General features: G+C 50.1%; 1 protein-coding gene and 1 pseudogene across 1 annotated transcript in view; both read left to right on the top strand.

Annotated features, from left to right (window-relative positions):
• The window catches only part of PDE6A (phosphodiesterase 6A), a 66,369-nt gene that overhangs the window by 3,413 nt on the left and 37,876 nt on the right, over positions 1–25,080 (top strand). The window contains exons 3-7 of the mRNA XM_089336074.1: positions 4,651–4,797; positions 5,360–5,449; positions 6,408–6,548; positions 13,625–13,699; positions 24,292–24,356. Coding sequence (XP_089192200.1) covers positions 4,651–4,797; positions 5,360–5,449; positions 6,408–6,548; positions 13,625–13,699; positions 24,292–24,356 — 518 coding nt within the window. The remainder of the gene's footprint in view (positions 1–4,650; positions 4,798–5,359; positions 5,450–6,407; positions 6,549–13,624; positions 13,700–24,291; positions 24,357–25,080) is intronic.
• Positions 15,638–17,667, top strand: LOC103347980 (eukaryotic peptide chain release factor subunit 1 pseudogene; annotated as a pseudogene).

Here is a 25,080-nt window from a genome sequence, read left to right as displayed (position 1 = left end):
ATTTTCCACTGCTTTCCCAGGTGCATTAGCAGAGAGCAGCCAGGACTCAAACCAGCGTCCACATGGGATGCTGGCATTGCAGGGGGAGGCTTAACCTTCTATGCCACAGTGCTATCACCCTCACTCAATTCTTGGCCCTGGGCAAGGAATAGCCTTCCTTGCCAAACAGTGACTGGGAGTTGGGTGAGAAAGAGGAGGAAGGTGGTACGGACTGGGGTCCAGTTCAACTTTGAGCACCAAGTGAGGCTTGTAGCCTCCAGACTCTTCAGAAGTGTGCGGAATGGTCGCACTCCCTGCACTGGAACCTGCAAATGGAGTTTTCCAGGGCTGCAATGCACCTCACCACTCCCTAGCAAATCCCTACTCATCCTCACCACCTCCTCTGGAAGCCTTGCCATTTGAACCACCAGAGAAAATATTAGCTGTCTGGTTCAGTTTTGATTGATAGTGCTTTAGTATAAGTATATCCCATGTAATATGTAGGACACACTCACACTAAAAATTTTCTAATAAGTACCCAAAAATCAAATTTGGCTAGGCAGCCTATGTTTCTACTTAGGAAATCTGGGATGCCTACTTGTCATTCCAAGTTTGTTTGTGTGTCAGTCTTTTACCTTCTCCTGGCAAGGATGCCCATCAGAACATCGGTGCCTGTCTGCCTTGTTCACCATTGGTCCCCAGCACCTACCTGGTCCAGTGCTTGGGACAGAGTGGGCACTCACTACAGGTGACTGAGTGGATGAATGACACAGCATTTGCCCACATTGCCTGGTGGTCTGTCACCCTAGAGACTATCACATCCATTGTCTGCCTCTGCTATCCTCCCTCCCTGGGAGAACTGGGACCCAGTAAGCTAGACCAGAAAGAAACTTAGAGTGGGACTTGTCTCAGCATTCTGATTTTACCAATGGGGAAACTGAGTCTAGGAGCGAGTTCAACTACTGATGATTGAAAGGTCCTGAAGCCACCCATGGGACAAGTCCCTCCCTCCCTGGGCCCCCAGCTTACCACCCCTCCTGTTGTAGGGGCTGCTTCACATTAGTTTGATTTGTGGACTCATAATACCCCGGCTTACTGCTCTTGGTGTATCCAATGCCCAGCACAGAACCCCTGCTCAGTACATATGGATGAATGAATGAATTGATCGGTGGTGGATCAAGGAAGGAATCAATGAATGACTTGAGGGAACAGCTATGCCCTTACCAGCTAGGAAGCTGTCAAATGAGGAAGAGGCCAGCTGTGTGTGGCATGGCTGTTGAGGAGTTAGTGAGATGCTGGGCTGTGGGTCTGGTGTGATGCTATCATTTCCTAAACAGTAGGTCTCCTCACAGGGCACCAGAGAGCTCAGCACCGTGCCTGTGGGCAAAGGGGGTTGGGGAACCTGGGACTGAGAAGCAAGGCTCCCTCACGCCTGGAATCTAAACTCAGGCCCTGCTGGATCGGCCCGCCGCCCACCCTAACTTCCTTGCCCTCCAGTCTGCCTCTCCTGCTCCATGCTCTGGCTGCATGGATCTTTCTGTCCTCAAATCGCCCAAGCCCATTCCCACCTCCTGCCTCTGCCTTCTGTCTGCCCCTGCTTGGAATGTGTCTCCCATGCTGGCTCTCTCAGCTCCTTGCCTGACCCCCATGACTAACGAAAGGACTTGGCCGCCATACTCTCCTGCACTGTCTATGGGTGATGCCGGAGGGAGAACATTGTAGTTGTTGCAGATTTATGTATTAGAAAGGCAGAGTGACAGACAGAAGAGAGAATGCGGGGTGGGGTGGGGGTGGGCTGAGGGTTAAGAGAATGAGAATGAACCATCTGCTGGTTCATTCTCCAAATAGCTGCAATGGCCGGGGCCGGGTCTTGGCCAGATGGAAGCCAGGAGCCAGGAAATTCATCCAGGTCTCTCATGTGGGTGGCAGGGGACCAAGCACTTGGGCCACTCTCTGCTGCTTTCCCAGATGCATTAGCAGGGAGGTAGATTCAGGAGTGGAGTGGCCAGGACTCGAACCGGTGCTCCAATACAGGATGCTGGTGTTGCAGGAGGAGGCTTAACCTGCTGAGCCAGGAGGCAGAATGCTCACTTGTTTCTTCTCTATCTCTCCCATTTAAAGGTAAGCCTCACCATAGCAAAAAGGCCACCCCTATTCGGTAGCCCCAGGGTCCAGAGCAGTGCCTACTGTAGCCGACTTCCAAACGTTTGTGGGAAAGGGGAAGGAAAAGATGAGTTTCTTGCTGTATAAAAAAATATTTAAATCCGTGCATGGCTTTCTCCCAATGTGCATTTTCCATGCATCTTTTGAAGCTCCCTATGGATGGCCCTTGCTTCATGCTAACAGAATGAATGCATGAATAATTCCAGGCTCCCCCTACGCCTCTGATCCCTGGGCTTTTACATAAATCAGTGGTGCTAAAGGGGTCCTAAGTCTTTTGCCTCTAGGAGTTGGAGGCTCAATGACATGGTTGGTTGGGACACTGTTTGCTGAAAATATCACACTGACCACGATGTCCTAAGCGCCCACAAATTGGGAGCTGGAGTGCCTGGGAGGGAGCTGCAGGGCAGAGAGCTCAGTGGGAAAGAGGGCTCTGGTGGCGCTGGTACCCTGCCCCAGACGCAGGTGAGGCCCCTGGATTTTCTTGCCCTGATAGAGGCGAGCGCTGCAAAGCTGATGGCAAATGCCTCTTTGGAGATCTTGCCTAATCCTCCAATGCTAATTCCAGCAGAGCTCCCCTGGCTCTTAACTCCTTTACCCTTCACCTGGCTCTTCACTGACAACAAAGCTCTTCCTGTTTATTTCATCCCAGTCTACCTGGAAGAAATCCAGAGACGTGGGGCAGCAGGCTGACTTTCCGCATCGTGCGATAGAGTCTACAGACTCGGTTTTAGAAGAGTCGGGTGAGGCCGGCGCCGTGGCTCAATAGGCTAATCCTCCACCTTGCGGCGCCGGCACACCGGGTTCTAGTCCCGGTTGGGGCGCCGGATTCTGTCCCGGTTGCCCCTCTTCCAGGCCAGCTCTCTGCTATGGCCAGGGAGTGCAGTGGAGGATGGCCCAGGTGCTTGGGCCCTGCACCCCATGGGAGACCAGGAAAAGCACCTGGCTCCTGGCTCCTGCCAGGATCAGCGCGGTGCGCCGGCTGCAGCGGCGGCCATTGGAGGGTGAACCAGCGGCAAAGGAAGACCTTTCTCTCTGTCTCTCTCTCTCACTGTCCACTCTGCCTGTCAAAAAAAAAAAAAAAAAGAGTCGGGTGAATTGGCTCTGTGACACGCGTCACCTTTCTCAATGGCGTGAACAGTGCTGGCTGGGGCTGGCTGGCCTCCCAAGCGATGCCGACAGTCAGGAAGCTTTACAAGGTACAGAAAAGTGGATTCTTTCGAATTTGAGACAATCCAGGCTCTGTTGGCTCGGGCTGACCACGCGGCCCACACCGCACTTGCTTCTGGCCTCCCAGGCTGCTTGGGGACCAGATCTGTTACTGTGTGCTCCTCTGTACTCCCACCTGGCTTTGAGCCAAGCCCTTACAGCCTGGATCACCATCACTGATGTATCTGGGTGTGGCCTGAAGCTTACTCATGCTGTGTCCTCAGTTCTTGGTTTAAGGACTGACACACAGTAGGGCTTTCATGAGATTTGCAGAATGGGGTGTGCAGGGGAGGGATGGGGTGACTGTTTAGCACAGTGGTTAAGATGCCACTGAGGACATGAGCATCCTGTATCAGAGGCCTGGGTTCTGGCCCCAGCTGCGTTCCCAATTCCAGCTTCCTGCTAACACAAACTGTGAGAGGGAGACAGCGATGGTTCAGATGCTGGAGTCCCTGCTACCCAGTGGGAAACCCGGATTGAGTTTCTGGCTTCTGGTTTTGACCTGGCCCCGCCCTGGCATTGTGGGTAATTGGTAAATAAACTTGAGGAGGGGAGATCTCCTTTTCTCTCTCTCTCTCTCTCTCTGTGTCTCTCTCTCTGCCTTTCAAATACATAAATAAAATGAACTCCAACAAAAAGACTTGTGGAAAGGGGAAATCCATTGTGTTGGCTGCATGTGTTAGAACTGGAGTGTTAGAAAAACTGAAAATAACAAAAGTTTTGTTCAGTGGCCTGGACCCCAATCTAACATTCTCCAGTCTCCTCCGAGAGGCAGTGGAGCTGAGGACAGGTTCTGAAGTCACTCGCACACGCGACACGGGCCATCCTGAGCTACACTCTTCCCTCTGTCAGAGCTGCTGACGGCGCCCATTTCCTAGGTTATGGGGGGATTAAGGTGAGGCTATGCAGGTGAAGCACCATGCCCAGTCTCTGCTAGCGACTGCCACTGTGACACTCGCCGAGGTGTCTTCCCGACTCCCTTGCAGCTCTCACTCAACTTTCTATGTGGGGTTAACTGTCACCCTCCAGAAAGCCTCTCTCATCCTTCCTTTCGTGCCTGGCACCTGCTGTGCTTTGCTCGCACCTCGGCCACCGCAGGCTGTCCACCTGCATCGCAGGCCACCTTGTTCTCCCGCATTTTGGGGGCTCCCAGGCTGAAAGCGCCTCTGGGTACCCAGAGCCTGCTGCAGGACCAGAGTCGGGACCGCCCTCACTCCCTGTCAGCGGGGACTCTGGGGCGCGGCATCGCCCTGGCTCTTCACGTACCTGCCTGCACCTGTCTCTGCCTCCCTTCAGGATGAGCATTTCTGTGACTTTGTGGACAACCTCACGGAGTACCAGACCAAGAACATCTTGGCGTCCCCCATAATGAACGGGAAGGACGTGGTAGCCGTCATCATGGCCGTGAACAAAGTGGATGGAACCCACTTCAGCAAGAGAGATGAAGAGGTAAGGATGCTGTAGAAACTGCTAGCACATTCTCCTTCCTCATCAAGTCCCGGGACTCTTGCTATTTGGCCTGGCCTCAGTTTCCCCAACTGTCAGACAGCCTGATGCTCTGTGAGGGAGGTAAGGCAGGAGACTGCCCCCTGGAGTCGGGAGGTGGGGAGGGCGACCCTTGTCCTGACTCTGCCAATATCTAGCTGTTTGACCTGGGCAAGCGACTTCTCTGAGCCTCAGTTTTCTTATTTGCAAAATGAGGGTGGTTTTTACAGCATCCCCATCACAGGAGACTTGTGACGGTCAGGTAACATACAAGAGTGACTTTCCGGAGGGACATGAGATTCGATGAGCAGTGCTGACTTTTCATTAACACCCCCGAGCGACATCAGCATTCTGCATTCTGTGTGCTTTACACGCGAGTAATGCCACATTTGGAGTCCACCACTCCATCTGCCCAAACGCCTCTGCTGAAGCTTCTAAAATGCCCGGATATTCACTGATGGCAGAAGTGACCAGGGGAGGGATGTCTCCTTCTAATCTGCTGCCCTTCGTGCTGTGTGATTTTTAGATTCTTCTCAAGTATCTCAACTTCGCAAATCTAATCATGAAGGTGTTCCACCTGAGCTACCTGCACAACTGCGAGACCCGACGTGGCCAGGTAAGGGCCCCGGCTGCAAGGAATGGACCGGACACGTCCTTTCACTAAAGCGTGGCTGGGGTCAGTGCCGGCAGGGCAGGTGGTTGTGAAGGTGCCTGGGAACCACTGCACAGTCTCTGACCATCACCCCTAGCGTTAGGGATGCAGCAGTGGGTGTTTCTAAAGCAGTATCTCGGGGCGGTTAAGGCACACAGGTTCTCAAGTCAGACAGTTGGGTCTTGAGTCCCTGCTCAGCCAGGTTCTAGCTCTAAAACCCCGAGCTAGTCACTTTTAATCTCTCTAAACTTCAGTCTCCTCATTTGAAAAATGGGGATAATTATGGTACCACCCTCAAAAGACTTATCAACAGAAAATGAGACCTCGTAGATATTGCACTTGTGCTCAGATCGCGTTTATTATTGTTCCTTTGAACAACCCATGCTAGAAATGGTTGCCTCTCCTCTGTGAGCCTCAGTTTCTCCATTTGTAAAATGGGGATGATTGGGGCCAGCGCCGTGGCTCACTTGGTTAATCCTCTGTCTGCGGCGCTGGCATTCCATATGGGTACTGGGTTCTAGTCCCGGTTGCCCCTCTTCCAGTCCAGCTCTCTGCTGTGGCCCAGGAGCGCAGTGGAGGATGGCCCAAGTGTTTGGGTCCCTGCACCCACTTGGGAGACCAGGAGGAAGTGCCTGGCTCCTAGCTTCGGATCAGCATAGCTCTGGCCGCGGCAGCCATTTGGGGGGTGAACCAGTGGAGGGAAGACCTTTCTCTCTGTCTCTCTCTCTCACTGTCTAACTCTATCTGTCAAATAAATAAATAAATAAAAAGGGAATGATCGTCCTATTTCTCTGGGTTATTTTGAGGGTTACATAAGCTAAACTTTTGAGAACTTTACAGAATTGTTAGTCTCCTCTAACAAAATGAGCTGGTGCTTTGTGCTTCAGAAACTTTGATTTTTTTTTTTTTTCTATTTCTTCAGATATTGCTGTGGTCTGGGAGCAAAGTCTTTGAAGAACTTACAGACATTGAGAGACAGTTCCACAAAGCCCTGTACACGGTGCGCGCCTTCCTCAACTGTGACAGATACTCCGTGGGTCTCTTGGACATGACCAAGCAGAAGGTGAGGCACCTGAGGGAGCCCAGAGCCTTCCCCACTCTGCTAGGCAGGGAAGAGGCCAGTGAATTGGGACGGCTGTGGGAGCTTCACCCGGGTCTGTACTGAACGGAGCCGCGGCAGCCTTGGAGTCAGTCCAGGGCCGGGGGAGCAAAACCACCTGTATATCCCCAGTCTGGTGGAAAAGGAAGCAGAGGCGAGAAGAAGGCTGATGAGGAGGTAAGGGTGGCTAGCAAAGAAACTTCTAGATGAAGTGCAGAGCAAGCTGCCACCTTCAGGACCTCTCAGAAAACGTACTGAAAGTTGGTTTGCCTGAGGCTCAGCCAGGCCTTTGCAGGGGAGATGATGGTTAGATCTGGTCCCCCGGGGGCCAGGTTTGTGGTGGGCATGGCAGCTAAGGAGGCAGAGGTCAACCTGGCCCCCAGTAGTGCTTCCCGGCTGTTTTCCCAGACCGCCTCTCCCATTCCTCTTGTTCACCTGTTTCTGCCTCGTGGCACTGGTCATTTTCTGCATGGGGCCAGATCGTTTCACTCGCCGCAAGCCAGTGGGAGTAAAGACAGAGCACCTGATCCCACCAGAGGCGGAGCTGATCTGAAGCCACTCTGTGGGCTTGGTGAACAGAGGTCCCCCTGCGGGTCACTTTTACTCCTAGGGTACAAATCTGTGCTGGGAGAGGGGACCATGGACACCAGCCAGGGGTGTTTTCAGAGACCCCTCATCCTTGGCTGATTCTGAAGTCCAGCTGTGTCCTGCTTGCCCAGTGAGTCTCAGCTGCCAGCCAGTGGGTCAACGGGAAAAGCTGAATCCAACTTCGGGCTCACAGCCCTAGATTCTCCTTGCTCTGGGATTTTGTCCCATAAGTTCTTGCTGCCTTGTCACCTCCATGATTTCTGCACATAAATACTTATACATATCTATTATGCATGCACACGGTCCAGACTTTAGTCCAGATTATTCTAGTTGGAGGACTGGTCTGAAACAAGCTCCTAGTCACCAACAACAGAAGTAAAAATCTCCTGTGTTCTGTAGAGCATATGGGTTTATCACATTCCTTTGTAAAACACTTTTAAAATTTATTTGTTTGAAAAGGAGAGGGGGAGAGAGAGCATGTGTTCCCATCAACTGGTTCATTGGCCTTCAGTGGCCAAGGCTGGGCCAGGGTGGAAGCTGGGAGCCAGGAATGCAATCCAGGGTGGCAGGAAGCTGGCTACTTGAGCCATCACTACTGCTTCTCACGGTCTACACTGGCAGGAAGCTGGAGGGAGGCGCTGGAGGCAGGTGCTCCATCGTGGGACAAGGGCATCTTAGCTACTACCCTAGGCACCTACTCTTCTCATGCTTTTGAGTGATGTGACTATACCATAATTTATCTCTCCCTTCTGCTACAGCTGTATGTTAAAATTATTTCTAAATATTTGTGTAATATTTGCTGTATTGAATGACCTCGGAGTTGAACACCTACATACTTGAATGAGAGTATCTATGGAATAGAGTTGGGGTAGAGTTACTCACTTTTGATTTTCCCAAAATTTTAATTTTTAAATATTCCATTCCCCCCATTTTTTTTTTTTTTTTAACAGGCAGAGTGGACAGTGAGAGAGAGACAGACAGAGAGAAAGGTCTTTCTTTGCCGTTGGTTCACCTTCCAATGGCCGGCGCGCTGCGGCCGGTGCACCGCACTGATCCAATGACAGGAGCCAGGTACTTATCCTGGTCTCCCATGGGGTGCAGGGCTCAAGCACGTGGGCCATCCTCCACTGCACTCCCTGGCCACAGCAGAGAGCTGGCCTGGAAGAGGGGCAACAGGGACAGAATCCGGCGCCCCAACCGGGACTAGAACCTGGTGTGCCGGCCCCGCAAGGCGGAGGATTAGCCTAGTGAGCTGCGGCGCCGGCATTCCCCCAAATTTTTGACATCATATTTTTAAAGAAAAATTTCCTATGAGAACAGGCAAAAAGTAGTATACTTTTTTTCCTTCCAATTATTTTTGCACTGATTACTAATGAGATTGTGTAAATATATTTTTGTGTTTGTGAACTTCTCTTGTTCCACCCAGTGCCCAAATATGTTACTTGCTTATCTTGAAAATTGTCTTTTTTTTTTTTTTGACAGAGTTAGCGAGAGAGAGTCAGAAAGGTTTTCCTTCCATTGGTTCACCCCCCAAATGGCCACTATGGCCGGCATGCTGCGCCGATCCGAAGCCAGGAGCCAGGTGCTTCCTCCTGGTCTCCCATGGGGTGCAGGGCCCAAGCACTTGGGCCATCCTCCACTGCCTTCCCGGGCCACAGCAGAGAGCTGGACTGGAAGAGGAGCAACGGGGACAGAATCTGGCGCCCCAACGGGGACTAGAACCTGGTGTGCCGCCACCACAGGTGGAGGATTAGCCTAGTGAGCCATGGCTCTGGCCTGTAAATTGTCTAAATTGTCTATTTCCTTTTTTTTTCTTTTTTCTTTTTTTTTACAGCCAGAGTGGACAGTGAGAGAGAGAGACAGAGAGAAAGGTCTTCCTTTGCCGCTGGTTTACCCTCCAATGGCCGCCGCGGCTGGTGCGCTGTGGCTGGCGCACTGCGCTTATCTGATGGCAGGAGCCAGGTACTTATCCTGGTCTCCCATGGGGTGCAGGGCCCAAGCACTTGGGCCATCCTCCACTGCACTCCCTGGCCACAGCAGAGAGCTGGCCTGGAAGAGGGGCAACCGGGACAGAATCTGGCGCCCCAACCGGGACTAGAACCTGGTGTGCCTGCGCTGCAGGCGGAGGATTAGCCTAGTGAGCTGTGGCGCCAGCCAAATTGTCTATTTCTTATCAATCTATAGGAGTGCTTTATTTGTAATAGAGATTATATATCTGTAAAACATGCTGCAAACATTTTTGTCCTGTTTCTGGGTTATATTTTAACACAGTTTATGACATCTTCCTTTATACATAAGATTGAAAATACTTTTTATGGCTCCTGAATTCTGGGTTTTATTGAGTAAAGACTTTCCTACCCCCAATAGTATAAAGAGATTCTGAAATAATAATGTCTTATCTTTTAGTATTTTATGGTTTTGCTTAATATAGCTTTATTTACTCTTTTATTTGAAAGGCAGAGATGGAGAGAGATCTTCCGTCTCCTGATTCACTGCCCAAATACCTACAACAGTTAGGACTGGAGCAGACAGAAGCCAGGATCTTGGAACTCAGTCTGGGTCACCCACGTGGATGGGAGGGACCCAAGTAATTGAGCCACCACTTCCTGCCTCCCAGGGTGCGCATTAGCCAAGAACTGGATCAGAAGCAGGAGAGCTAAGACTGGTACCCAGGCACTTTGACATGGGATGTGGCATCTCAGCCACTGTGCCAAGTACCTATCCTTATTTAACTCGAAATTAAAAATGTATGCAGTGTAAATTGGAGGCTGTTTTTTTCCCCTGTATTTCCTACTTAAAAAATAGTCCACCCTTTAACCACTATTTTTCCATGCCGTTATTTTGATTAGCTACTTTCTCACAAACCAGATTTCCAAGTACATACAAGTCTATTCTGAGTTTTGCCTTTAAAACATCCTCCTGAGTGACTCTAGTGCATTGGACCACCTGGATTCTAGAACATGCATGTGGTTTTTGCATACTCTTTTTATTTTGTAAGATTCATTTATTTATTTGAAAGGCAGACTTACAGAGGGAGAGGGAGAGAGGCAGATACAGAGATAGTGAGAGAGAAAGATATTCTATCTGCTGGTTCACTCCCCAGAGTGGCCCAGGGCTGGGCCAGGCAGAAGCCAGGAGCCTGAAAGTCCATCTGGGTCTCCCACGGGGATTTCAGGGGGCATCTTCCACTGCTTTCCCAGGGGTATCAGCAGGAAGCTACATCAGAAGGGCAGCAGCCAGATCTCAAACCCAGGGCTCCTATGGGATGCAGCAGCTTGACCTGCTGGACCACAACACCAGCCCTAATTTTTGCATACTCTTGGTCTGTAAGGGTTGAATCAAACATTGCTAATTCTAGCAATATGCCCTTTTCTTCTCCCTTATGAAGCTGCAATGGAATGGATTCATAAAAACAAATGGTTCCTTCTCCATTAAAAGCATTTCTGAGCATTTAGATTTAAAAGATTCCATTTCCATTTCAAGGTGTCTAGCTTGCAGCAAGCTTGACCCAGGCTCAGGTCACGTTATGCTATGCTGCTCTGTCACCTGTTTCTTTTGAACTACCTGTCAAAAGCAAAGACCACATTCAAACAAGAATTTTCCAAGTTAGTCATCTCCTAAGGATGGAACAATTTAGTAGTCAGAAGTGCACTAGACTGCCGGCAGTCACACTAAGAACCTGGCCCCCCGCACCTCAACTTTTTTTTTTTTTCACCTGAGTTTGACATTGTGGAAAAGGTCATTGAAACCACTGGATCCTAAATTTAAATGGATGAATTAGATGATGGTATGATGTCCTTGTCTGTTTTCTGTTGTTACAGTGGGCATTTGAGGCTGGGAAGTTTGTAACAGCTTTACAAAGTCAATGAGAAAGGAGGAAGGGGGCAGGCACAGTACTTAAGGTGCTCCTAGGGATGTCCACACTCATTACCAAGTGCCTGGGTTCGAGACCTGGCTGGGCTTCCAATCCCAGCTTCCTGTTAATGCACCCTGGGAGGCGTAGAGGATGGCTCAGCAACTGGGTCCCTGTGACCTATGTGGGAGACCTAGAATGAATTCTGGGCTTCAGTCTAGCTCTGTCCCAGTTGTTGCAGGCATTTGGGGAGTGAACAGCAGAGGAGATATCTCCCTCTGCTATTCTAGTAAAATGAAAATAAATGACAAAAAATAAAAATTTTTCAAAAGAGAAGGAGGCCGTGGGGAGATGGAGAAATCACAGATTCACTGCCACTCTCCACCTGGCTGCTTGTCTGACAGTTTTTTTTCTTCTTCCTGGAACAAGCTTCAGATCCACCCAGTGTTTGGCCACACAAGTTATCAGCCCTGGGAACTTGTTCTTCTGGGCTCCTCTGGCACTCATACCCCTTCCCACTGCTGCTTTGGTTCCTACTCTGTGTACCTTGTTATGGTATCTGAGTATTAGACCATCCATCTCAGGAGACAGTGAGTCCCTCCAGGGCACGAACTGTGCCTTATTCACTTCTATCTCACAGCAAACAGCTCGCAGGGCTCCGGGAGGCCCCAGTTCACATTTTCACCCAGAACTGAACTTCGCCTGTAGTCAGTAGTTTAGAACAAGAGCCCAGTTGGGCAGGAGGCTGTGACCACAGAATCTGAAGCTCATGTGGACTCCCTTCTGCTCATCCTGGGGATGATACCGTAATGAGCAAAGCACCAGGATGAGTATGTCCAAACACAAGAGAGGCAGAGACACAGGAGCGGGGAGGGCTCGGCACCTGCCCACAACAAGCCGGAGTTCACAGGCTGCTGTGCGTCCCTAAATACGAGCAGATGAGTGAGAAGAGAGGGCACAGGAGGAGGAGGCCCCCTCTGCCATGCCTGGATTTGGCCTAACGTGAGCTAGGCAGCTCCGTGTGCAAAGGGAGCCCTGGCAGTAGGACCTAGCAGAGCCCAGGTGAGGCCTCAGGGCCTCTTCTCTTGAGGCTACATAGTGTGCATCTCCTCTGCTGGCCCTTTTTCTACTTCTTCTGTTAAGATCAAAATGTGAGACAATAAACTTAACACAACTCATTTCAGCAAACAATAATTCATGACTGGGGCAGCACTCAGGAGCTGAAGAGGCTCGGAGGGGCTGTGCTCCACAGGGTGGGCAGGGAACTTTTGTCGTAAAAAAGTCCAGCTGGACTTCTGTCTTGTGTAGGCATGGTCTGATCAGGTGCTTGCCTGTGATTGGCTGGAACATAGCTATTTGTTACAAAAACTTCCTCCTGGATTGAGTTTTTGGATTGTGTATACACTAAGTTAGGTTGCACTTTTTCCCCATGAGATCTTAAATTGTTCTCTCCTGCAGAAGCTCAAAGAACTGAGGCAGCCCGAGGCTAGTGGCCTCTTGCTTCTGTTGCTTACACAGTCACTCCTTGTCGGATTTCAGATAAGGACCTATCTGTCCACATTTGGCACCACTTTTCTTATTACAAAAAAATTATATTCTGATTAACAAAGCAATTACGTTTATTATTTAAAAAATCTGAGGGCTGCTGTAGTGGCAAAGCAGGTTAAGCCATCATCTATGCTGCTAGCATCCGAGCTGAGCACTGGTTCGAGACCTGGCTGCCCCACTTCTGATCCAGCTCCCTGCTCATGCACCTGGGAAGGCAGTAAAGAATGGCCCAAGTATTTGGACCCCTGCCGCTCATATGGGAGACTCATGGAGTTCCAGGCTTCTGGCCCAACCCTGGCTGTTGTAGCCATTTGGGAGCAAACTAGCAGATAGAAGACCCCCCCCCCCCCCGTAATTCTGCTTTTCAATTAAATAAAGAAATCTTTAAAAAAAAGGGGGGGGGGATCTGATTCAGTTACCACCTTGTCTCAATCACACAGATAAAATAATTACTAGCGCTTTGTTATGAATTTTTCACATTATATGTGTTGTGAATTTTTCTATATATAATTAAATAGTGGGGTTACATGATCTTTTTGGCATCTCACATTTTTCACTGCTCCGTGTATCCTAGATACCTGTTCAACCAACAGTCACACACCTATTACATCATCGTTAGTAGATGTGCCACAATTGATTTATAAATCCCCTCTTGTTGGACATTTGGCTTATTTCTAACTTTTCATTACTTGAAGGTGATATTGCAAGGGACATTGTTTTAGTTAAATATTTTATCACACACTTAGCATGTCCTTAAAATGAACTTCTGAGTCAGAGAGTCTACTTTCCCTCTCTGGTCCCATAACACGCAGAGTGCCCCAGCTAAGCTCTAATGATCTTGGCCAACGATTGGACAGATCCAGTTCTTCACTATTTCCTAAGGCGGGTGTGGTTATCCTCTAATTCTTGTGAGTCTCACGTTCCCTCCAGCCTCAGGTTTCAGGGAGCTCTTCCCACCCTTCAGATTTCAGAGACAAATGACTCATCTTTCCTTCATCTCCTTTTCTTGATCTATCATCAAAACATGTAATTATTTCTTTTTTGCTCCTAGGAATTTTTTGATGTGTGGCCAGTTCTGATGGGCGAGGTTCCACCCTACTCTGGTCCCAGGACTCCGGATGGAAGGGTAGGTCTCTCTTGGCACGTTCAGCATGACCAAAAGTTCAGTGTCAGACATGGTGGCCCCACTGAAGGATGGTGCTTTCCCACACAGGCACTCACGTCCCCTGACGTGCCGGAACGCAGCACACCTGCCACGCCCTGTCCTTGCAAGGGGCCTCAGTGCCGTCTTGGCGTTTCACAGTTGCCTGATGGGGCAGGCCGTGCAGGAACCAACTGCCATTTCACAGACGAGGAAAGAGCCCCAGCGAGGCCAGGATTCACCTGGCAGGAATTCCAGATTATAGATAATTAGATCTAGAAGGTGTGAACTGGCAGCCTGAGGGCCAATTCCAGGCCATCCATATGCCTGCTTGGTTGTATCCATTTTTAATTTTTTTTATCTGTACTTTAAAAATTTTGAATTGAGGGCTAGGCCCTAGTAATCAAGACAGAGCCCATAAATATTTGCATTCTCAGTCTCTCTGAAAAGGAAGAACCGGACCTGCAGGGTAGGTTGCATAGGTTGCACTGGAGCGAAGGACTCGCTGCCTCTTTGGAACGTGGCCTGAGCTCGCTTGTCTGCCACTCCCTGTGAGGAGCACCTGGGCCAGCTCGCGTTTGCTCCTGTGAGCCCCGCTAGGCACGTGTCTGACCGCTGGTCTCCTCCAGTTGCCTTGTGCTAAAGATAAGGCATGCTGTCTCTGGAGATGCTGAGTGCCGAGTGTGAGGATGTGGACATGAGGAGGGCTGCACAGACGTGGCCCTCACATGGCCTGCAGTACCTGCACACTGACGGAAAGCCCTCGCCCAGGCTCACGGGATACGCAAGCAGCAGTGCCACGGCCCAGCTCCACTGTGAGTCCAGTGCTCTTTCTGGTCCACGTGAGCTAATGTATCAGGGGACTGGTTCCATCCAGAGAAGCCTAACCTGCCCCAAACAAAGGGCCGGGTGTGGATGAGTGTGTGGACGTGGGGGTGTGAGCCATAAGGCTTTGGTCTGGATTCAAACCCTGGGAATTCGAAGTGAACACCCTTGCCTGCGAGCTTCACACATGCACCAGACGAGCCTTCAGCCTTGGCTCCTGACCCTCTGCCGCACTTTATCTAAGATTAGCTTTGTAACCTGCTGCTGCCCGCGCCCGATGATTCTTTGGCCCATGCAGTTTCCTAATTTCATGCAGGAAGACGGAGCCACCGGGGGCTGCCTTGTGCCGTCTTCCTTTTTGAGCTTTCTTGTTACCTCCGAGCCTCTTCTCCAGTTCACACTCAAGCTGACTTTGTGTCTTCTGGGAAGTTAATACTGAGGAATCAGGGTAGAGCTCATCAGAGCTTTCAGATCTCACTGACTCGATGAATTCCAGTTTCCTTTGGTTGAACCCTGGGGTCAGAGGTCAGAGGTCATCTCCAACTCCAGGATGGTCAGAGAAGTGTCAAACTCTAACTCATCTGGTTTATCACCCTTGAGTGCCCCAATCTTTAAGACTGAACTGAGCAGGACAACGTCTCACTTAGCACCAGTTGGGCTGCCCGCCATCTGACCAATTTAGCAAGTTTTGGCTTCACCTAGGTGTCTAGGGTAGCCATGGTTGAGACTTTCAGAGAGGAGGTATGGGGTGGGGGAGGGGAGGAGGAGAGAGAGGGAAACAGACAGACAGAGCTCCCGTCCGTGGAGTTACTCTCCAAATGCCCTCAAGACTCGGACTGTGCTAGGCCCAACGCGGGAGCCAGGGATCTAGTCCAGGCCTCCCCCATGGGTGGCAGGCACATCACCTGCTGCCTCCCAGGCTCCTACAGGAAGCCGAAATCAGGAACCAGAACTGGCAACAGAAGCTGCCACTAGGGAGGAGTGGCTGCTGCCCCCAGAACCGGGCCCTTAATGGGGAGGAGGGGAGGACTCGGTGGCCAACCTCAGTGCAGCCGACAGGAAGGGGGGTGCCTGGAAGACCCAGAAGTGCCTAAGAGCATGGAAGTGGCCCCTGGCAAGGGCACCAGCACGTCACTGAGCATTCCTCCCAAAGACCAGATTTCACAAGGGGCAAAAACGTCAGCAAGTGAGTTTGGAGCTGCGCTGAAGGTCAACTCCAAGTAAGCCACGTTTCAGTCCCGGAAGCCACTGGCAACAAAGACTCCAACGTGATAACAAGGCACTCTGGAAGGTCTGACTGTTTGCTGTGAAACAATTGTAACAGAAGGAGGAAAGGAAAACAAAGTCAACATTGACTTTGGACCTCTTAAACCAACACGTACGCCAGAGTCTTTGTGTCGCAACACCGGCACTGAGACTGTTATATCACTTTTTTTTTTTTTTTTTTTTTTTTTTTTTTTTTTTTTTTTTTTTTTTTTTTTACGGGGGAGAGAGAGAGGGAGAGAGAGAAAGGGAGACCAAGTCCAGCGTTGGGGCACAGAGGGTTAAGTTAATGCCTGAAGCACCAGCATCCCATATGAGCACTGGTTCAAGTCCCAGCTGCTCCACTTCCAATCCAGCTCTCTGTTAATATCTCAGGAAAAGCATCCTGGATTGCTCAAGTGCTTGGGCCCCTGTACTCACATAGGAGATCTGGAAGAAGCTCCTGACTCCTGGCTTTGGCTTGGCCTAGCCCCGGCCATTGCAGCCATTTGGGGAGCGAACCAGCAGATGGAAGAATGATCTCTCTCTTCTTCTCTTCTCTTCTCTCTCTTCCTCTCTCTGTATAACTCTGACTCAAAAAAATATTTATTTTTAATAAAAGCAGAGATCTCCCATCTGCTGGTTCACTCTCCAAATGACCACAGTAGCCAGGGCTGAGCCAGGGCAAAGCCAGGAGCCAGGAATTCAATCAGATCTTCCCTATGGGTGTTAGAGACCCAAGTATCTACTGTTTCCCAAAGTGTGCATTGCCAAGAATTTCAAATAAGGAGCAGGACTGGGACTTAAACCCAGGCACTCTGATACAGAATGCAGGCGTGCCAGGTGATACCCTGACCACTGCACCACACGCCTGCTGCCAGCACTGCTTTTAGGTAACAGCCAGTCTGTGTCACTGGAGTAGGGGTACTGGTGTATTTTCTGGTATACTCTGGGGAACAGAAGTCCTATACAAATTCCCAGTAGGTCTGCCAAAGAAACACAGAAGAGGTCGGGCTGTCTTGTGTTTTGCCCATTTAGGAGTAGGAGAGTGACACAATATGTTCAGAATGCATCAGAGACTGCTGTGTAGCTGTTCATTTCTGGTGACAAAGTCAATGTGGCTGGCCTCATTTTAGCAGGATCAGCTAACTTGAAAGCTAAACAACGTTAGTCTGCTATGTTGATCAAAGGTTGCAATCAAAAGCTTTAAGATCAGTTGAGATATCATACAGTGGTGAAAATGGAGTCAACCGAGCTATTGTGTTATCTACTGAAATTCCTTCCAAGGTGAAACTCCTTCAAGATAAGACATTGATAAGGTGATATTTTGATGAAATCCGTCACACCCCGCAAGTGCTGTTTGGGAGTTGAAGGTCCACTGAAAGCTTTGGAAATGGGATCAGTAGAGACTATTAGTCGAAGAAAAATAATGGATATCATGTGATAAGTTCTTCAATGCCAAGGTACGGCAGAGCAGGCAATTACCTAACCACAGAACAAGAGAAGTGTAAATTTCATCTCACAAAGAGACAGGACAGGAAGACGAGCTGATTGAGAACATGCCATTGTGGCGATGGTTTGCCAACAAGAGTAAAACATTTGTAGCCACGTTGGAAATCATCACAGATGAGTCACAGGAAGAAGCCCAGTTTGTGGAGGGGTTTGGTGAAATTGGAGGTATCCTGTGGTCACAAGGAGATGTCCAGAGAATGGAACACCAAAGAGGAGATGATAGATTTTTTTTGACCTTGAAGTCCATCAGGTTGTCCACGTGGGAGAGGTCAAACATGCCTTACCCTCCAGCATGCAATCCAGGGAACAAAGCCATGGAGGATCAAACAGAGCCCTGCCTAGCAACTGAAACAGCTCCAGCACTGAATCTGTGAGCACTGGACAGCGAGAAGAGAATGCGAACACAACGCGCTGACCCTGCGCTCTGGCTGATCAGGACGTCAGTGCAGCAGCCTGCAACCAGGCTGGATGCCCCTGGGGACTCGTTTTTAACGGAATCCCAGTTTTTACTTTTACTTTGTTGTGAACTTGGTTGCTTTTATATTTTAAAAAAGACTTTTCAAACAGACTTGTTTATTTGAAAGGCAGACTCACAGAGAAAAAGGGAGCGACTGAGAGAAAGAGACAGAAACAGAGACAGAGAGACTGACCAACCTTCTATCTGCTGGTTCACTCTCAAAATGGCTGCAACAGTCCATGCTGGGCCAGCCTGAAGCCAGGAGCCTAGAACTCCACCCAGGTCTCCCACGTGGGTGCAGGGGCCCAAGCACGTGGGCCATCCTCTGCTGCTTTCCCAGGCCATCAGAAGGGAAGTGGGAAAGCAGGGACTCGAACGGTGCTCGCTTACAGGCAGGGGTTTAACTCACTGTACCACAAGACCAGCCTGAAAAATAACTTTATAACTTGCATCCACAGAAGCAAAAATAGTTTAATTGCTATACATCGTCAAGAGTGAACAGAAATAAGATCATTAAAAATAAAATAGAATACTGCTCTTCTTTCCCTGAATCCCTGCTTATCTCTGGTAGCAAGAGCTTAGGGCTTGCTGAAGCCCGAGGCACTCAGCTGTGGGAGAGAAGGGTACTGCCTGGAAGAAAAGCGCTTTGATTCTGGTTGGCTGCTCACCTGTGGAGTGAGCTGGGTCTTTGATTTTCCCATCCATGGATATTGTCAGTGAACCCATCTCTCAACTCAGGTGTGGCACATGGCCATGGGGACAGATGCACAGAGCTGAGCAGGGCCCCAGAGTGTGACATGATTGGCCAGAAGTAGATCTGGAAGGAGTGTGGGCTTGGAGGGAGACAGTCTGAGCTCTGAGCCCCGCTGCACCGGTTAGCTGTGTGGCCTCGCCTTCCTCAGGTGCTAGGCTGGGGTGATCAAGCTTACTGAGCAGGTGTGCGGTGGCTAAAGGGAACCCCGCGCTGCCCCACAGCAGGCACCCTGCGATGCCGTCACAGCTGGCCAGCTGGGGCTGGGGCCTCACCGTCTGCCAGGGACCTCACCTGGATCATGTAATTTTCTCTTCTCAGCAGTGTACGCAGGAGATGTCCTCACTGTCCCCTTTAGACAGTTGAGAACCCTGAGATTCAGAAAGGTCAAGTCCTTTGCACAAATTCGAACACGGGCTGCCTCTCTCTCTGTCCTTGCAGTCACGCCTTTCAGTGTGCCCTCTCGCCTCCTAACAGGACTGGCACAGTGCATCTGCCGTGTTCACCACAGAAATACAGCTTTTGTCTGGATTCCAGCCAGCAACCCTCCCCAGCTCTTAGGTCTAAAACTCCCTGAGAGCAGCTATGTCTGCCTCCCTCTCCTTTTAAAAATAAAAGTCTGTGTGTGTGTGGTTCGATTTTTAAAAAGTTACACAGGATGATTAGGCTTCATGGAAAAATGAAAAATAGCTTAATGTTTAAATCTGGTAAGTTTCCACGCACCAAGCTGTGGCTCTGAGCACAGTGGTGGCTCCCTCAAAGCTCCCTGTGTTCCAGTGTTAGCAGCTCCAGGGAAGGTAACAAAGGTACTCTTGATGGCTCAGGTTTGACTTCCCAGGGGCTGTGGAGTGCACACATGAACACAGCCTTGCAGGCTGTTTGGCTGAGCAACAGCGTGTGGAAAGAAACCCATTTACCTAAAGCACAGTGATCTTTTTGTTGTATTTTGTGGAAGCAAATTGAGTCTCTTACAGGCTTCACAAAATGTCCATTTTGATCCTTTCTAAGGAATCCTGTGACACCTCCTGGCTAGGGCAGCCTGCCAGGCCCAGGGAGCCTTGGGCTTGCCTGGGTGTGCACTGAGCCGCAGCACAGGACAGCTAGCCAGGAGGCAAAGACAAAAAAAAAAAAAAAAAATGGTCGGAGAGGTCCGGGAATGCCTTGTCTGCCCCTCCCAGTGGAAAAAGCTATGCCAAAGTCCCAGCAGATAATGCAGCCACCTTTGCTTTGTAGAACTGCTCCCAGAGCATAATGTCAGTATTCAAAATGACTTTGAGAAAGTTTTCTTAAATTTTTGGAAAAAGTGATACCCAAGCACACTGACAAGCTCCCCAGGGCAGGAAGCCACGCCTCTCCTGACCCCGCCTCGGCTATCTGGCTATCTTTCCAGGAATGTCTATGCTTATACAGGTATTCAAGAAGTATGAGTGCACTTCAAAAAGGTCACTGAAAAATGGAATTAAAACTATGAGTTTATTTCCATGCAAGACTTTTTTTTTTTCAGAGTATGTGAAAAATTCATAACATGTAAAAAAACTATGCATGGATTTCACAATTGTTTTTGCACCAGTACTTTCCTTTCTATTTTTCCATGAGACATCTACTTAGTATTTATTGAAAGGCAAAGAGACAGAGATAGACGGAGAGAGCTCCTGTCCACTACTTCATTCCCCAAATGCCTGCAGCAGCCAGGGCCGAGGATGGCAGAAATTGAGAGCTGTGAACTCAATGCAGGTCTCTCCCAAGTGAGTGGCAGGAGCTCAAGGATTTGAGCCATCACCACTACCTCCAGACTCTGCATTGCTGGGAATGCTGGAGCCACCAGCAGCTAGAGAGAACCAAACCAGCACATGCCTATGTGGGAAGTGGGTGTCTTTTTTTTTTTTTTTTTTTGACAGGCAGAGTTAGACAGTGAGAGAGAGAGAGACAAAGATCTTCCTTCCATTGGTTTGCCCACCAAATGGCTGCTACAGGCCGGCGCACCGCGCCAATCCGAAGCCAGGAGCCAGGTTCTTCCTCCTGGTCTCCCATGGGGTGCAGGGCCCAAGCACTTGGGCCATCCTCCACTACCTTCCCGGGCCACAGCAGAGAGCTGGACTGGAAGAGGAGCAATCGGGACAGAATTGGCGCCCCAACAGGGACTAGAACCCGGGGTGCCAGTGCTGCAGGTAGAGAATTAACCTAGTGAGCCATGGTGCCGGTGGAAAGTGGGTGTCTTAACCAGCGTCTTAAATGATAGGCTCAACTCATGCCCGCCACATACTTGGTAAAGTACCCCATACACTGCTTACACGTTCCACCATCCACAAACATGGGGATGGTGCTTTCTATTCTCACCTCACTGTATGTCTTGGCACCTTTCCCATCAGCGTGGACCCAGCTGTCTCATGCTGGCAACATGCAAAGTATCCACCACATTCAGGTATAGATAGTCCCTGATTTATGACTTAATTTGGGATGGTTGAATAATGATTTTTCCATTGTGCAATGATGCACAAGCCGTCTGCACGCAGTAGAAATTGTACTTTGAATTTTGATCTTTTCCCGGAGTAAAAGATAATCTGTGCCACTCTGTCTGTCTGGCAATGCTGGGTGGTGGCAGAGCAAGCCCATGTGGCCCATTGTCCCTCAGTCGTAAGGAGAAATGACTGATGCTCCATGGTGTGCGATGTTGTGGAGCTGAGATGTTTGGTGAGTTGGGTGTCTTAAGTGCACTGTGCATTGACATTCTCTCCCATTTCCCATGGCTTTATCAGGATGTAATCTCATTGTAAGTCAAGGAGCATCTGTGCTCAATTTGTGGAACTGCCCTGTTCATGAGACATTCAGCTGTCTCCAGGTGTTTTAAAGCAGTCCAGCTGAGACCTCCACATGGGGCAGTCACATCTGGGACTGCATCTGCAGGGTCTGTTCCCATAAGCAGAAGGACTGGGCCAAAGATGACATGCATCAGAATCTTTGAGACATATTGATAATTATTTCACTGCAAACTGGAGCCATAACTCGAAGAAACTTTGGCTATTCCACTCCCCTCCCACTCGCCCAGTGGCCTTAGAGCCCTAGAGGGCTACAGTAGCTTCCTTGACCAGGGGCTAATGGGAGAGACAGAGAACAGGAAAAGCAATGACCAAGGGAGCTGGAGGATCTCTGTGCCCACTGCTTCCGTTAGGGCAGCTTTACATGATCAGGTTCCTGGCTTTGTCTGTGGACACATAGACACACACGATCTCATTCTACTGCCAGGGTAACTAAACCCAGAGCTTGTCTTTTCCCTCTGGGGCTAGTCTTAGCTGCCTCTCGTCCATGTAGCCTAACGCTTGGATGTTTCCTGTTCTAGGCTGCTGGCTACCCAGGGCAGCCTGCCACCGGGGTGCAGTTCTAGCTTCTGCTCTTTATTCAGCCAGAGCTCACCTCCTGGAAAAGTTTGGCCCCTGGAGCTGCCGGCAATCGGGCTGCGAGGCGCAGAGCCTCTCCCTGAGTCTGCAGAAGGTCACAATCCCTTGATCCCTACACACTCCCTGGATCCCTGACTGTCAGGAATTCCTCTTTGTGGAGCTTCTGAGTCAGGAGGCTTGGGGTGGGGCCCAGGTATCTGGGCAGTACTTCTCAACATACCTGCAGGGAAGGAAGACTTTGGGTTTTTGTTTGCGTTTTAAAAAGCGGCCAAGCCGCCACCACCGTGGCTCACTTGGCTAATCCTCCACCTGTGGCGCTGGCACCCCGGGTTCTAGTCCTGGTTGCTCCTCTTCGAGTCCAGCTCTCTGCTGTGGCCCGGGAAGGCAGTGGAGGATGGCCCAAGTGCTTGGGCCCTGCACCCGCATGGGAGACCAGGAGGAAGCACCTGGCTCCTGGCTTCGGATTGGCGCAGTGTGCTGGCCATAGTGGCCATTTGAGGGGTGAACCAACAGAAGGAAGACCTTTCTCTCTGCCTGTCAAAAAAAAAAAAAAAAAAAAAAAAAAAGGCGGCCAAGCCAGTTTTAGATGAACACTTTTCAGAACATGCTAAAAATACATTTGTAGAAAAAAACTTGCATTTAAAATTTATTTAAATTTAGGTTCTTTCTAAATTAAATTGACCACACCTGACCTAATCCAGTTAACTTGTTGCACAAGTTTCTAGCTGATGATTCCCACATTCTGTGTTTAACCCATCACGATGTGGTAACAGGTGCTTTGCGGACTGTCACCCGTTCAAGGAGCACACTTCGAGTGGCCCTGTTCTAGGTGACGGTGCTGCAGAGACTGTAACGCTATTGGAAACTATGAACCTTGCACAACAAAGCAAGCAGAGCCCTCATCTGGGAGCCAAGGGCCTAGGTTCTGGTCTAAGCGCTCTATCTTGCTGTGAGTCCTTCCCTCTTTCTGCTTCTCAGCTTTCTCATTTGTAAAATAGTTGTTTTTTTTTTAAGATTTATTTATTTTATTTAATAGTCACAGTTATACAGAGAGAGGAGAGGCAGAGAGAGGAGAGGCAGAGAGAGAGAGATTCTCTATCCGCTGGTTCACTCCCCAGATGGCCGTAACAGCTGGAGTTGCACCAATCCAAAGCCAGGAACCAGGAGCTTCTTCTAGGTCCCCCATGTGGGTGCAGGGGCCCAAGGACTTGGGCCATCTTCTACTGCTTTCCCAGGCCATAGCAGAGAGCTGGAACAGAAGTGGAGCAGCCAGGTCTCCAACCGGTGCCCATATGAAATGTGGGCACCGCAGGCGGCGGCTTTACCTGCTATGCCACAGCACCAGCCCCTGTAAAATAGTTGTTATCCTGCCCAGCATATCTGTGAGTACAGAGGACCAAATCAGGTAACAGAGTTTTCCCCAGAGAACTCAGGATAGCAGCCACCTGCCAACACGCACCCACATGCTGGAGAGCAATGCAATTAGATCCACTGGAGAGAACGGGAGTTTTAGCGGTGCAGAGAGGCCAGGAAAGATGGAAAGCTGGCTTGGAGGGATGAAGTGAGATTGGGAAGGTGAGTCTGGAAGAGCTTAATGATAGGCATGAAGGAGAAAGAGGACCATTAGTGGTTGGCACCATGGCATGGTGGTTTAAGCTACTGCCTGCAATTCTGGCATCCGTATGGGTGCCGGTTTGTGTCCCGGCTATTCCACTTCTGATCCAATTCCCTGATAATGGTTTGGGAAAGCAGCAGCATATGGCCCAAATGTTTGGGCCCCTGCATCCACATAGGAGACCTAGATGGAGTCCCAGGCTCCTAGCTTCAGCCTGATCCAGCCCAGGCTGTTCTGGCCATTTGAGGATTGAATCAGAGGATGGAAGATAGATGTATTTTCTCTCTCTCTCTGACTTTATTTATTTAAAAGGCAGAGAGAGAGAGAGAGAGAGAGAGAGAGAGAGAGAGAGAGAGAGAGGGAAACTATGGCCATGCAGGTGTGTCCTGCGCAGGGCTGGCTGGGTCGACTCCGATGCTAACTGGGTGGGAGCCTCACTCTCACCACAGACCCCAGCAGCAGCTGCTCTCTCTCTCTCCTTGTGCTCAACTCCAGATCCCCTTGAAGCCTTTGCCATCGCTTTTCCTAGTCCCAGCTCCTATAGCCGCCTGCCTGGTGGGTGCCAGCAGTGCCAAGGAGGGGCACACGGAGTCCGAGGAGTGAGCTGAGGACAGGGAGCACCAGGGGGCAGCCAGGCTACCCCTAGAAGGGGCTGATGGTCTACTCGGTGCTTCCTGAAGCCACAGGGCAGAAGACAGTGTCAAGAAGGAGGCCTGTTTCAGGGCCACAGCTTTGTTGCCATTCTGTCATTCCTAATGTAGCATTTTTCTCTTTTGACAGGAAATTAATTTCTACAAGGTCATTGACTATATCTTGCATGGCAAAGAAGACATCAAAGTGATCCCGTAAGTTTCACCTCAAAATATGTAAAATTCCAGGCATGTTATCACACCCAAAAAACACCATTCCAATTCCAGCACTGACCAGTCCTGACACAGGGGACACCACCCTTGGTCCCCATCCTTGGTGAATGGCAGGGGGAGCATCGTGGGAGCAAAGTTGAATGGGAGAGGCACACACCGGGGCAAGGAGGCACCAAGAGGCAGGGACTCAGATGCTGGGTATGAGGCAGGTGCTCCGAGTTCCAGCCCCATGGCCTGTGTTAATAAGGTGGCCTGCCTAGGCCTCACTGAGACTATGGGATCAAGTCAGAGTTTTTCTACCTCTGGGGTCTACAGAGCAGACAAACAGGAAGCTGGCAAAGACAGTGACTCAGCCCCTGGGGACAGCTTATTCTCAGTGTCCTTTTTCTATGATGGAGGATGACCAAGGGAAGAAGGAAGAATTCTGAGCTTGTCTGCAGGTAGCCAGGACTCAAGGACCAGGGGAGATTTGACCAGTGGCCAACCATCTTAGTACACACTTGCACATGTCCTGTTTGGTTACCGGGCTATTTGCAAAAGCTTTACTGCCTTCTGGTGTCTTGGAATCTTCTCCATGCAGCAAGAGCCACACCACGGCTCTGTCGTGAGCCCTGGCTTTCTCTCCTCTTAGCTGTGCACTCCTGGAGGCTGCAGCCCAGCTCTGGGGGAGGAACACACACCCAGGGTGTTCCCGGACATCCTTCCT

This window comes from Oryctolagus cuniculus, chromosome 6 (genome assembly GCF_051225735.1).
Source record: "Oryctolagus cuniculus isolate XC-2025 breed Fujian yellow rabbit chromosome 6, ASM5122573v1, whole genome shotgun sequence".
In the NCBI taxonomy this organism is placed as follows: domain Eukaryota; kingdom Metazoa; phylum Chordata; class Mammalia; order Lagomorpha; family Leporidae; genus Oryctolagus; species Oryctolagus cuniculus.
The sequence above is the reverse complement of the archived record's forward strand: the minus strand, read 5'-3'. Positions and strand labels throughout refer to the sequence as shown.